At 32.0% G+C, this 15,656-nt stretch overlaps 1 protein-coding gene across 2 annotated transcripts in view; it reads left to right on the top strand.

The window, feature by feature from the left end:
* LOC108736511 overlaps window positions 1-15,656 on the top strand; it is a 106,509-nt gene that overhangs the window by 7,705 nt on the left and 83,148 nt on the right. For both annotated transcript variants that reach the window (XM_025980216.1, XM_025980217.1), the window contains exon 2: window positions 6,058-6,344. In XM_025980216.1, the coding sequence (XP_025836001.1) occupies window positions 6,149-6,344 (196 nt within the window). In that variant the 5' untranslated portion in view covers window positions 6,058-6,148. The remainder of the gene's footprint in view (window positions 1-6,057; window positions 6,345-15,656) is intronic.

Genomic DNA, 15,656 nt, shown 5'->3' with positions numbered 1-15,656 from the left:
TATATATATATTTTATTTAACGGTTTGCAAAAAGTTCCCATAACGTTTCAACACATCTTTTCAATATAAGTAGGTGCGATATTAATTGTTAAATGTTTAGAATATGAAAAATATTATGTTCAGTTTACACACACTTTTGGACACAATTGGAGCACAAGAAAGTGGAGCAAACGTGTGGAACATGATGGTTAACCAATTTTAACTACTAATGAGTATAGTAATTAATTAAGAAAACATAAATTCTATAATAAAAAATGATAAATTTATAATTGAGAAAATCTACACTTTAGGTAACTTTTATTTCTACAAGCATTACCACCATTTTATCCTTGCTGCATAATAGTGATGCAACGGAAGTGTCATAACGTAAACAGTAAATTTTTGCGAAAGCGAAAACAGATGTGGATGCGGAAGTGATTTTAGGTGACTCTTTATTGCAGTAGTCGTGCGCAGTATTGGTGAATATTTTGTTACAGATTTTGCATTGTTAATATCAACAAAATAATTCTAAATAGGACTTCTTTTTTCGACTTCAAAATTGCACTATTAACTTAAAACATACAACACTGAACAAACACTATACAAAATAAATAAAACGTATACACGTCTACCTGTTAGTATTTTTGAAATGAAATTATTAGGAGAACTGGCTAAGGGGGAGCTGAAAGTTTTTGGATTAATGTAGGGAACCAATAAGACAATAAATTTGGAAAATATAATAAAATTATTTGCACAGGGACAATATTATTATTAATAACGTAACCACATTGTTGCTAATAGTTCGTAAACATAAACGGTTGATAATATGTTTACAATGTTACAGAGGGGTCATTGCAAGTTGGCGAAAGGTACATGCACAACATTCAAATTTTTTTTTGAGAAAGATAAGAAATATTTTGTTAAGTTCCGGTAAGCTTCCGTTTTAAAAAAAGCGGAACCAGATGTGAAAAACTATGCGGAACTTCCGTAATTTCGGAAGCGGAAGCAGAGGTCCGTTGCAACACTATTGCATAGCACACTTCAAATATCCCTTCCACCTAAAATTATGATGCCACAAATTAACCATATGTTGAAAATTCTTTAAGTACGTTCACCTTAAACAGTATAATCCGTTAAGACATTTTCTATGTAAAAAAAAAACATTTTACATTGGTACAATTGTTTTTAGTATGTCGCGAAATAAAATCAGACTGCAACGAGTATACATGCCCGTTATTAGTAAGAATGTACAATTAAACGACATGGAAAAACAACATACTTCTTTTTTGTGTACCATTATCCCACTTAACTACAATTTCTAAGGCACCGATTCTACAATTACTAACAAGACCAACCTGAACATACTGAACCACCTTTTAAAATGATGACTATGACCTTGCTCAACATTCCACCGATTAAAAATTGTGTAAGTCAAACAGTTGTAAGTAAAAACAGAGAAAAACCATGGGTTATTAGAAAATTTATAGATTACATTAAAAAAATTACACAAATTTTTATATGAACATATTCCAAAAATAATTGTAGATAAAAAAAAATAAGTAAAATAGGGGGAAATGGGTACTTGCCTTCCACCCCTTCTATAGCTTTTTTGAGAAAGATTCGTTTAATTTTAATTTTCTTAAAAGCTAGACTTTTTATTATTCGGTCAACCATTTCGTAATTTAATTTTTAATAAATTAACAATAAAATCTTAAATGGTACACCCTTGTTATACTTTATCTTATAAGGAAATCTTCCGAGGGGACCGCCACCAATTGAGTAGTGGTTTTAATATGTTAACCTGCGGTACGTATTCTTTTGCAGAAAAACATTTTTAAGGGGTGAAGGTAACCCCCGAAGTTGATCCCTATATGGACTGATTTCACATCTTTCCAATTTCCAATTGATATGTTCAAAAACGACCAAATAGATTAAATGCTATATGAAAAACGGAAAAAAGTTCATGTAATCGGACATTTAAGAAACTAAAAAAAATATAATTTCGAAGTGTTGAAAATTAAAAAAATTCAGTTGCAAGAATTTTGGGATTAATTTTAATTGAAAGAGTGTAAAAAATTACTAAATATTTGTACCTGTCTTTGAAGTTTAAAAAATATACTAAAAGTACTAAAAAAAATACGTATCTCATCATCAAGGTTTCTTTGTTAGACATGCAGTTTCCAAAATTTTCTAATTCTGCATTTTCTATATTAATAAACAATAACAGAATATCTAATTTTTCTGTCTTCCTCTTAATAAAATCCCATCTTGTGTCCTAATTGAGTTTATTTTAAATGCAAATTATACTTACAATTAGTTTTTCTTCATTTATTTATCTTTGAGCTAATGGTTCTCATAAGCAGTCAAAATTACCTTAAGCGCTTTATAAATATATTTTAAATGAGCCCAGATACGAGTTTAAAATGATTTAATTATTATGATTAATATTTACAGTAATTTAATATCTATCGTAATGTGTTTTAAATACAAATTGACATCATGTAGGTGCATAATGCAGTTGTGCATATTTAATAATTTAATAAATAATAAATGTGTTGTTACTGTAATATTTATTGTGTATGTTTAAGGTAAAATCGATTTGCTAGCCATTGTCATACTTAATAATGTAAAATATATCTACATGCTGTAATTGTAACGTATTCATAATAACAAATTGCATAACTAATAGCAAATAATTTATGCATTTAATACAGTATTTCTGTAACGCAAGGTCAGTTTCTTATTTCATAGTTGTAATATGATTGAGTACCTATGTATCTGCCTTTCAATATTTTTTTCCTTTACAACTGAAAAAATTCATACTGATTAAATGTTTTCACATTTAATGAAAATATTGTAATGCTCGTGGGTTTAACAAATCACTGTCAATTTATTTCTCAATTCACTTTTACAACGGTCAATTCATTTCTACTTTCTTTCGGAGATCGTTTCATCTTTCGAATACTTTCGGGAACCTTCTGGAAACATCCGGATAGTTAATTTTTTGTTTGAACTGTTTAACTGCTTTTCCAGAACGCGGACATGAAGAAAGGCGCCCGCGGCTAGTCGGCGAATCGATAAGCCGTTCACGCACACGTGTGCCCGATCGCACACAAACACACTCGTTCCCTCTACAATACGTTCCATTTTGAAAATCTCTCATGTTGAAAGAAACCCTTNTAATGCAGTTGTGCATATTTAATAATTTGATAAATAATAAATGTGTTGTTACTGTAATATTTATTGTGTATGTTTAAAGTAAAATCGATTTGCTAGCCATTGTCATACTTAATAATGTAAAATATATCTACATGCTGTAATTGTAACGTATTCATAATAACAAATTGCATAACTAATAGCAAATAATTTATGCATTTAATACAGCATTTCTGTAATGCAAGGTCAGTTTCTTATTTCATAGTTGTAATATGATTGAGTACCTATGTATCTGCCTTTCAATATTTTTTCCTTTACAACTGAAAAATTTCATACTGATTAAATATTTTCACATACATAATGAAAATATTGTAATGTTCGTGGGTTTAACAAAATTAACTTCTAAGACTGATAACGACAAAAACTATTTATTTACACTAATTATTAATATATCACTATTCCCTGCGCTATTTATTTCACTGCTATCACTGTCAATTTATTTCTCGACTCACTTCTACAACGGTCAATTCATTTCTACTTTCTTTCGGAGATCGTTTCTTCCTTCGAATACTCTTTTGTTTACTTTCGGGAACCTTCTGGAAACATTCGCATAGTTTATTTTTTCGCGCACATGAAGAGAGGCGCCCGCGGCTAGTCGGCGAATCGATAAGCCGTTCACGCACACGTGTGCCCCATCGTACACAAACACACTCGTTCCCTCTACAATACGTTCCATTTTGAAAATCCCTAATGTTGAAAGAAACCCTTATGAATATTAATTCAATTTATAATAACATTGTAACGAATACTTTTAAGGTGTAAAACTAAATTTTAACTAATACAAAGAATAGTGAAGGATAAAATTGTTCTTTATATAAGCAAGACTAAAACTAAAACCGAACGAACAAAGACAAAATTAAAACCAAGACCGAACGAACAAGACCAAGACTAAAACCAAGACCGAATATGTAAGACCAAGACCAAATACGCAAGACTAAACGAAAAATTATTACTTCCGGTGGATTTATGAGTTAAACTATTTGAAGCAACTTTAATATATTTCTTTCTTATTAGAACAAAACATTTTTAGTATCTGAAATTTTCGGTTTGTTTTATTAGATATTTTACCACTTTAACACATCGAAAATAAAAAAAAAAGAAACATCACCATTATTTGTAAAAAGGGATCTACACGAATGTTATCGGAGCAAGTGTTCTTTGTTCCTATGTCTGGATAACAATTTTTTTTTACTTGTTTTAAGTACGTTCTACAATTTTGTTTGCTAAAAGGTCAATTTATGCGTTGGAAGAAGAGTCAATTTATCCATTGGAAAAAGAGTTTTCATAACTCTCACACAAAAGTTTGTTATTAAAAAAATGTAAGTATCAGATTAAATAAGAAAGACAAAGACTTAACAGGCAAGACCAAGACCAATTCTAAACTATATCAGGAAGACCAAGACCAAGATTGGAAAACGACTTACGTAATCTTGATATTTGCTGATACCTGAACTATTTCAAATAATAGTAGGTTACGAATTATTATTATCTAATTCAACACAGATGGCGTTCACTGTGCCGTTTGTAGTATTTTCTGAAACGCACTATTAAGACAGCAGGTAAAAGTTGGTCTGTGTTCTGTCGGAGCTGCCTGCGACGCGCTGATGAGATCCAAAAAGATCGAAATCGCGATCCGCGTCTGGCACTTCGAATTATTTTATTCGAATTATTTTAATTCAACACATATTGATGACAGGCATTTAAATCAATCAATTTATTATATATATAGCTACAATTTCCCAAAATAATACTGAATGCCAGGTTTTCTATGAAACTACCCATTTTTATCCAGTGATAGTTGTGACGAAAGGTAGCCCAGCCAGTGTTGATAATTTACTGATAACGTGCGAATTTAGTCATTACGATGGGTGTCGGTATGTGGTATTTATGATAGTGAATGTGTGATCAAACTGCTATATTTGGAAAGATTTCTTTTAAAATAAATCTTTATTCAGAAGAATGTTCGGAATAGTTCAAGAATGCTTCAGCCTATTCGAGACTGTTTTAGAATGGCGATTGTGCATGCGGGTGGCTTTTATTTAGCAATAAGTTTTCTCAAGGAAAGTGGGTGGAAACCATAAAACGAAATTACAGACCTGAGTATTTAATATTCATTCCAACTTAATACCTCTACGCGTTTCTAAGAAAATGGGCCTTCACAGACAGGCAAATATGGAACTCTAAAAACGAATAGGCGAACCTGGTCGGCATCCTGTAAATTGCTTTTTTATCAATTTGCCTTACAGTATGTCTCAGTATGTGGAAGTACCGTTAGAAACTCTTAAAAAAATCATTTTTCGCATTTCATTTTAGAAACTCGTTTTCGAAACAATTGTAACGTTAACATCATTTGCAGCATTTCCAAAGAAGACAATCTTAAACTAGCTCAATATTGATTTTAATGTCGGTTACTGATACCTATATGTATCGTGCGGGTATTCGTTACGATCTTGTTCCTTTTCTCTTTCGTTTTCTGACTTTTGTTACCATCTAATTCTTCATTGCGCTCATATTTAATTCTTTATTTATTCTCGATTTTTATCCACTCAAATTAATAAGAAAAAATTTGTTGCTATTATCATACCCTCGCCGGGAATCGAAGCAATGCTGTGTAAAGCCAAAGGTCCCGGGTTCGATTCTCGGCGAGGGTGTGATAATTGCAACAATTTTTTTCTCATTAATTTGAGTTAACTTATTATAGTGGATAAAACTTAAGAATAAATAAAGAATTAAATATGAGTGCGATATAGAATGCATTAATTTGATGGAAACCAAAGTCAGAAGACGAAAAAGAAACGGATCAAGATCGTAAAGCCATCAACCAAAAATGTAATCACAAACAAACACTCTTTTGTTTTTCAGATTAGTGCACTGACGAGGGAGCCATCAGAGGGATAAATACTAGAGTGTGTTTTTAAGTGATTAACATTTTTAAAAAGATTCTTATGTAAACATGGCTTCAGAAATTCGAAGGTTATTATCTGGCCTTCTAGTGTTCTGTGTGTTTAGTGTGGTAGCCAGTCAAGAGGAAGTAACGTGTTACGGACCTGGGTCAATAGCAGCGACTGTTTTTATAACGATCGTGGTTACACTGGTTGCTTTATATCTTTTGTATCTGTTACTGACACGTTATTGGAAAAAAAATAATGGTAAGTATTATTGCTATTTATATTCTTATTTTATTACACGGAACTATTCGTGAAGAGGAACCCGTTAGAAATGAAATGCGAATATAATTTTAAAATCCTTAGCATGCACATAAACATTAAACGGCTACATAAAGAGTTTCCGGTTGTACCGGAAATTTACACTACTTTACACAATATATGATGGACAGTATGTACACCAAGGCATCTTTAAAGTGGAATATTGTGTACACAATAACATATACATACTGTTTATACCTAGTTAAACCTCAGGTCTGATAAGAAACTTTAGTTAAAGTGCAAATCAATCGTGTGTTTAAATTTTCTATAAGAGAAACTAACTATAGTCAAAGGTCGAAACCTATATTAGATTAGGGTAGGTTTGGGTTGGGTTGAGCTAGCTTACGCAGATTTCTTTTCCAAATTTTTTATCAGATTGTTTATTTTGCAGAGGGAAAATACTAAATGTGATTGACTAAAAAATGGTTATTAGTAGAAGTAAACAATAGTAAACAATAAAATGTAGCATCGTGCTACAGATGGCGTTTACTGCGCCATTTGTAGTATTTTCTAAAACGCACTGTTAAGACAGCAGGTAAAAGTTGGTCTGTGTTCTGTCGGAGCTGCCTGCGACGCGCTGATGAGATCCAAAAACATCGAAATCGTGATCCGCGTCTGGCAGTTTCGGCAGAATACAGACCAGTTCGAATTATCTTAATAGAATGGTTTGTTTAAACTAACAAATTTAACTGTGATATTTAATAATACAGATAATAATGATGATTACATATTGCACTGAAAAAGTAGATTAAGAATAAAGTAAATTGACTGGTAAAATTCCCTAAGGAAGCTCAATATCTGTGAGCGAAACATCTGAAATTTACAATTAATAAATAGCTGTTACCCAAATTGTTCTAATTTGTCTCTTGAACTTAATTCTAAACAATTTAAAAATTGTTGGAATGAATTGCGTTTCGTGTAGTACCTACTGTAAGATTTAGGTGCAAAACTTCAAATAAAAGTGCGAAGTTTACTTATTTCTAAAAAGATTTCCATGCGAATGCTTTTTTACTAGGTTAATGTGCATTATGTAAAAACTATCGTAGACTGTTGGTCCTTCGAGCCGGATAAAGGTTTAGAAAAAACAGTTTTTTTTAGTAAATAATGCATCAGCCTTTGTATATGAACCTTATGTTTCTACCATTGTACCCTATAAAGGACTCGTAACATGACATTTTAGTGACCATTTTGCAACTTGTATTTTTTCTGTACTTGTTTTTAATTAAACATAGTCCAAGACGTCGAATTGTTTTTTCTGAAAGCGTCAACGATCAACATCTAAACAACTGTAAATTGTAATATATGTCATTTTAATTTAGTCTTTTATCTCAAGAGTTGTATGGGTTTACAAAAATTCGGTCAAAACATTGTTTATAATATTATTAATATTTTTTGCTTTGGCATATTTTTACCGGTTCTAAACAGGTAGAGCAACAACTTTCAAAAGTAAATCAGTGGTTTACTTTGTTGTCAATTAATTCAGTGAACAGATTTTTATCCAGTAATAGTTGTGACGAAAGGTAGCCCAGCCAGTGTTGATAATTTACTGATAACGTGCGAATTTAGTCTTTACGATGGGTGTCGGTATGTGGTATTTATGATAGTGAATGTGTGATCAAACTGCTATATTTGGAAAGATTTCTTTTAAAATAAATCTTTATTCAGAAGAATGTTCGGAATAGTTCAAGAATGCTTCAGCCTANTATATATATATTTTATTTAACGGTTTGCAAAAAGTTCCCATAACGTTTCAACACATCTTTTCAATATAAGTAGGTGCGATATTAATTGTTAAATGTTTAGAATATGAAAAATATTATGTTCAGTTTACACACACTTTTGGACACAATTGGAGCACAAGAAAGTGGAGCAAACGTGTGGAACATGATGGTTAACCAATTTTAACTACTAATGAGTATAGTAATTAATTAAGAAAACATAAATTCTATAATAAAAAATGATAAATTTATAATTGAGAAAATCTACACTTTAGGTAACTTTTATTTCTACAAGCATTACCACCATTTTATCCTTGCTGCATAATAGTGATGCAACGGAAGTGTCATAACGTAAACAGTAAATTTTTGCGAAAGCGAAAACAGATGTGGATGCGGAAGTGATTTTAGGTGACTCTTTATTGCAGTAGTCGTGCGCAGTATTGGTGAATATTTTGTTACAGATTTTGCATTGTTAATATCAACAAAATAATTCTAAATAGGACTTCTTTTTTCGACTTCAAAATTGCACTATTAACTTAAAACATACAACACTGAACAAACACTATACAAAATAAATAAAACGTATACACGTCTACCTGTTAGTATTTTTGAAATGAAATTATTAGGAGAACTGGCTAAGGGGGAGCTGAAAGTTTTTGGATTAATGTAGGGAACCAATAAGACAATAAATTTGGAAAATATAATAAAATTATTTGCACAGGGACAATATTATTATTAATAACGTAACCACATTGTTGCTAATAGTTCGTAAACATAAACGGTTGATAATATGTTTACAATGTTACAGAGGGGTCATTGCAAGTTGGCGAAAGGTACATGCACAACATTCAAATTTTTTTTTGAGAAAGATAAGAAATATTTTGTTAAGTTCCGGTAAGCTTCCGTTTTAAAAAAAGCGGAACCAGATGTGAAAAACTATGCGGAACTTCCGTAATTTCGGAAGCGGAAGCAGAGGTCCGTTGCAACACTATTGCATAGCACACTTCAAATATCCCTTCCACCTAAAATTATGATGCCACAAATTAACCATATTAATGACCAGTAGCTTATAACTAAAATCAGTAGATGTACTGAAAAATTAGTAGACCTGACAACCTTATTCGTTAGAATGAATGCCGAATATTTTATCGACTGAATATTGACATTCAAACACGTACAGCAAGTGAAAATTTTCATTGAATTGGTCGAATTTCGAAATTCTGTTTAATACTTATTTGACTTATTCGACAGTTTAGTGTACGCAACCATGGAACAAATATAAGTAATACTTATTGTTACAATCATGATGAAATTTGAGTTATAGGAATAAGGAATAAAGTCAATGGATTTTACCTAAATTCGGTTTACTAATAGAATTAACTATTCTAAACAAGAATTTGCACGAAAAAAAAAAATAGAGAAGTTATAGAAAACTCAAAAATGAGAGAAAAATCTTGAACAAATTTACCTACCACGGTCTGTTTTTGCTACCACTGCCCACTAAAAAACTCTAACATGTTTGCTACCACTGCTCTTAATCTGACAGTTCTTCAATTCCTATCGTATTTTCTTCGAAATTGTTCACTTTATAAATACAGTGGCATAAATCAGTATAGCACCCTCGATGACTCTCTAATTTTCTTATTATAATTCATTCAGATTGTTGAGTCATTATGGGCGAGTATTTTTCAATCGTTTCAAAATATTTATGACAACAAAATAATTTTATATTTCATGAATCATCGGTAAAATTGCATGGTAATTAATTTTTCAAATATCCATTTACAGTAATAAATTATGTCAATTTTTCTGTTAGACAATTACATTCTGAAGCTACTTTTCTTGTTTTGTTTTTAGCAGAGGAGCAAGCAAACTACTGGTAAACTGATCGAGAATGACTCATTTTTGAATTATTCATAATTATTCGTTATTTTTTTTTAAAAAGTCCTGTTTCGAGTTACTAATTCTATCAATAAATGGATATAAAGTCCATCAAACCAAAAAAGTCAGTGAAAATACTTTACTCGATGATGTTTATTAAATAAATAAATCTGCTCTACTCTCTAAACGGAATATCATCTTCATAAGATCGTTAGTCCTAAGACTGGTTGAACACACACCTCCATTCCTTCCTATCCTGAGTATTATTAATGAGTACAAAACTTCAAGATGAGCATATGTGAACACTCATAACACAGCAGTTACGCTATTCTATATTAAATATAATATCGAAAAATCGGTATATTCATTGACTGTTTCTAAAGGACCTCAAGTATCGTTTATATCAGGATAAAAATAGGAAAAATTATGGCATGAAGATTGAATAGCTATTCTATAAAAGGAATATCATCATCATAAGGTCGCCAGTCCTAATACTGGTTGGACACGCACCTCGACTCCTTCTTATCCTGAGCTAATCTTCGCATTTCCTTAAAATTAGAACATCCCTCATCCTTAATAATTTGCGAACAGTAATCTAATTTAGGTCTACCTATACTCCTTTCAACAACTGTTTGTGCCTCTAATATGTTTCTCAGTAGGCCTTCACGCCTGAGGAGGTGTCCTACCAACCTATCTCGCCTATTTTTTATTGACTTCTATAGAGCCCTTTGCTGTCTTATTCTTTCTAATATCTCTTCATTTCAAACCTTCTCTCTCTATGGTATCCTCAACATTCGCCGGTAACACCGCATTTCCAACGCTTCTTTTTCTTGTTGATCGCGTCTTCATTGTATATATTAAAAAGTAGCAGTGTGCATCCTTGTCTGACTCCCAAAATAAATAAATAAAAACAGAAGACGATTTTATTGTAAGAAAGTTAGATTAAAGTCAAATCTAGATTTAGTATAGGCATTAAATGTAGTCAATTAATTAAAATTCATTTTTTTTTTGAAACATAAATAATGGCAACGAAAATAAAAATTAAATAGATGCAGCGCCGGATGTACCACTATACGTATCTAATGGAACTATTATTCATTACCAATTTATGCGCTAATTTACGTTTATTGGCTCTATATACATGCCTTTTATTACCGCCCTATACTTGGTACATCAATTAAAATTTTACTTGCACATAAAACTGTGGCAGCATACAAGTTTGTAAATATACTGCACTGCACTGGTTCGTTTTTACGAGCACCTGAGTTTATTTCCGTTTCAAAATTATTACTGTAGGTGTGAAAACCTGTTACCTTTGTGTGATGAGCTTATTTTTTTCATATCTCTATAGCCGACGTATACTTTAGATTCCTACACTAGTAGTTTCCAAAGGTGTTCGCTTTTATGAACAAAAACTAATTGGCTATTTCCTGTTAAAGAGTAGAAACACCTAACAGCAATCTATTTTCTAAATTATCTTAGTTTTGAAATTTATAAAAAAAAAATAGGTATTAAGTACGTAATTCTAGTCGCCTTCAATAAAAAGAAGTCACTTCTATGCTCGTGAACGGTTAATTTAGAAATTCGAAGAATATTGTTAAAGGTGTATGTTTGGAGAGCGGCGCTTTACGGGTGCGAAACAAAGGCGGTGGGCGGTGCGGAAAAGAAAAGGTTAGAAGCGTTCGAAATGTGGTGTTACAAGCGAATTGACGAGGATACCATGGATAGAGAAGGTTAGAAATGAAGAGGTATTCGAAAGAATAGGAGAACAGAGGTCTCTATGGAAGTCAATAAGAAATAGACGAGATAGGTTGGTAGGACACCTTCTCAGGCATGAAGGTCTAGTCAGAGACATATTAGAGGTAGAAACGGGAGTTAGGAGGGGTAGAGCTAGACCTAGATTAAATTATTTTATCATTGTTTCACTTATTTATAACTTCATTGCTTCGAAAACGACCTGGATGAGCAGATAATTAATAATCGGTAAGTTCTTCCAGCAGGACAGTTACCGTGTCTAGTTGTCCCTCTAGAAGTTCCCTCCGGAAGGACCAATGAGAGGATGTTCTATCATTAAACATTCACAGTGTAAAACTGCACGGAATATTAGTAAAAAAGGTCTTCCTAACTTCGAGAGCATTCTGTAACTTGAATTTTCACCTATTCCGGTTTAAACCGACATATATACGTATGTAGGAAAGTGAGTTGAACTTTCACAAGGTCTGATAATGGCCGTGTTCGTTACTACTTAAGGTTGAGCATGCGCGAGTACATCACTTTGAGTGAAAAATGCTGCAGGCAATCGATACCGGCGGCACCTTTGATGCACATGGGAACCGATAGCCGCGTACAGTGCAGTGAACAACACTGACATAGTAAAAGGAACTTACAAGAAGTTTCCGGAAATAATCAGGAATGTTCCATGACAGCATAAGTAAGCAATCAGTATCTGACGAGCGCGACAGAGAGAAGTAGGTAAACAGTGATATAAATAACTGATTGATTGTTAGAAAAAGAATCGTATATTATACAAGACCTATTTATACATATAAATAAAAGAACTACAAAATTTTTATAAACGCAGAGAGAAGGAATATTGCAGTATAGGTACAAATTGGAGTTTGTTTCATTGAAAACCTTCGGAAGTTTCAGGCAAATCGCCTGAATACAATATTAACACCTGCAGCACAGGTCATAGTCGAATTCCACGCAAAACTGTCGTGAAAAAAAAAAAAAACTGCCTCTTTAAATATGTCAAAAAGGCCTGTCACATTCTTTGCTTTTAATTGCCTGTCGCTTGTTGAACTTCTTGTTAGCAAAGATCGCGCGCGTCGAGTAGGGCATGGTGAGTGGGTTTTGTATCACGTCAACCATGTTTTAGACTAATATAATACGTGATAAAACAGGGTCATTAGCAAGTGTTTGTAATCGCATTAATACGAAAGCTCCACTTGCCTTACGCAAATAAAATGAGATGCTATAAAACATAACGTTAATGTCATATCAAACTGCGAACTCTTAATGCAGCATTTGTTTAAAATACGACGCAGATACAAATAGACGTACCTATGTAGATATGCTTGTATATGTTACTGTATGATAATGAATATGTTCGTGTAATAAGACGTGTATTTACACACAGACATACATTTACATTCGAACGTACATACGTATAATATATTATAAAAACCAGAAAATCTCGTTTCAATTAATGGAATTTATTTATGGATTAGGGAAATTGGTAGCCTTGAACTGGCGACACTCTTGAAAAAATCGAAACGTATGTCTAAGTTGTACAGCTAATATAGATAATCTCAAAAATCTGGCATTTTTAAATGCGGTACGCAACTCAGAGACCATAAAAAAAACAACACAACTTTCATTAGCGACTAACTAAACGTTTACATGGAATGTAAAGCCGTGAGTGGCAATATTGTAAAACTAGAGATGAATAATTCGGATTTATTTTGAATTCTTGAATCTCAGTGAATCTTGGAAGCCCGGCAGATGATATTTGACCCGGATGGGTAGTTGTCTTTACGCAATCTGGAGAAGTGGGGTCAAAAAAAAAGGATAAAACAATATAATATTATTGAAACCATTATTAAATTGCATAACAATAACAATATAAGTTATACAAACACGGAGAGAGTGAAAAACGAAAATTTACCTAAATATTAAAGCGATATTTACAAGTTATCCCACGTTGCTTCGTAAGCGAAAATAATAAAAATTACAATTTGGACTCGAATTTGTAAAACTAAAATCCCAGCAGAAATAAATTTACTTGAAAGAATTTTTAAAGAAACATGTCAAAATTGAGATTATTACAAGTTACCTAATAAATTTTATTATTTCTACGGCAAATTCAGTTATTTACAATTGAAAATTGTAATTTTTGCTTAACTATAAAAATATCCGTGAAAATTGGTTAAAACTGCAAATCGTTGAATTAAAAAAATTGGCTGCATCACTTTCGAATCTACTTTTTAGGATGAAATAAGTTGGTCAACATCTTATAGAACGATTTTTTGAAGAAAAAGAAACATTCGAGGTCGTAAATTCATGTGTATCAGCTTGTTCTCGCCCACCCGAATGAAATGTTTCTGAACTTTTTATTGACGAAAAATTTGGGGTTCGTTTAGATGAAGGTCAGCAACAATTTGAACTCTTTTCTTTCAGGTTTATTGAAATTTACCATTACGAAAAGCATTTAAAACGTCAGTAACTGCTTCAATCTTCTTATATGATTCGATAACACAGAGATCAGGGTAATTAGACCAAATATCCTTCTCCTTAGGGTTCGAACTTCAACAAAAGTTTTAATTATTAAATTGCGAGATAAGGGAATAGTAGTTCAATAGAAATTAAATCAGTCGATATATGAACAGTGCGAATATCAAGTAATACAGGGCGATAAAATAATGAGATATTACTTTTGTATAATATAATATTCTGCAACTGGTTGATCATTAAAACGCCTAATTGAAAGCTGGTAGGGTTCGCTTTAGTTCTACGGATTTCTTAATTAATCGTTCGCGAACATAATCCCGATTTATCTGCAATGCTGTCTTTAAGGGGGCTTACGGGGTCTTTAGCCGTGGGCCCTGAATATAAGGGGCCCGCGCTTTCAAAAGACCAGTTCTTAATAATAAAAAAAGAATTGAAATTACCGAAAATTAAACAACTGAAAAATTGAATTTTTTTTTTAATTTTCATTGCTTATCAGATACTACTCATGATTACATTAGCTTGAGCGTAAGTACGTTTTTATAGTTACCTAGCTGTAACCCTACTTTCACAACCCTTAATTACCAATATTTCGGATTGATTTTTATTTTTTTCCATTCCGTGCTCTGCTGTTAATACGGTTTCCATTTTGTTTAGGGCAACAGTTTAATATAGGTACGATTCTGCAGAAAAAAGAAGGGTCATCGGTAATATATAAAAGAAACATTGATTCACATAACGGATTTAACTCTTTTGCATCTGAGAATGACACCTTGGGTGTTGAATTATGTTTTACTGAATTTTGGGGTTTTAACTGTTTACTTGCGTTCTACAGCACTCAATTATATTATCTGTACTAGTTTCGAAAACAAAATATTATTTAATCTTACAATTAATACACGGAGAAAACTAAATTTTTATGATAATCCAAAAATTACGATTTTCGATTGTAAATGAATTTAACTTGAGGTAACTTGTAATAACCTCAATTTTTCTTTAATAATTAATTCAAGTTTCTTAATTATTACGATTAATTATGTAATATCAATTAAAATACCTTAGTAAATTTATTTTAACAAATTTGTAATTTTTATCATTTTCGCTTTTGAAGCAATGGGCTAGTGGGATAAACTGTAAATATGGCTTTAATATTTAGGTAAATTTTCGTTTCATATTTTCTCCGTGTAGGATAAAAATATTGGGACTGTCGCTACAATTTTAGAAGTACAAATGTCGTATTTTGCAATGACTTCGTCATTTTATATATACATACGTGGTATAGTTTTACAGTTACACATACGTACATACGTGTCTACCTAATGGTACGAGAAATTAGACCGTGACTTTTGCACTATTTTCTAGATAGTTAAAGTACCTACTTATCTATTTAGCTAATACCTAGTTTAAGTCGTTAGGTATATATTGTGGT

This window comes from Agrilus planipennis, unplaced genomic scaffold, assembly GCF_000699045.2.
Source record: "Agrilus planipennis isolate EAB-ADULT unplaced genomic scaffold, Apla_2.0 scaffold175, whole genome shotgun sequence".
NCBI classification, from domain to species: Eukaryota; Metazoa; Arthropoda; class Insecta; order Coleoptera; family Buprestidae; genus Agrilus; species Agrilus planipennis.
The sequence above is the reverse complement of the archived record's forward strand: the minus strand, read 5'-3'. Positions and strand labels throughout refer to the sequence as shown.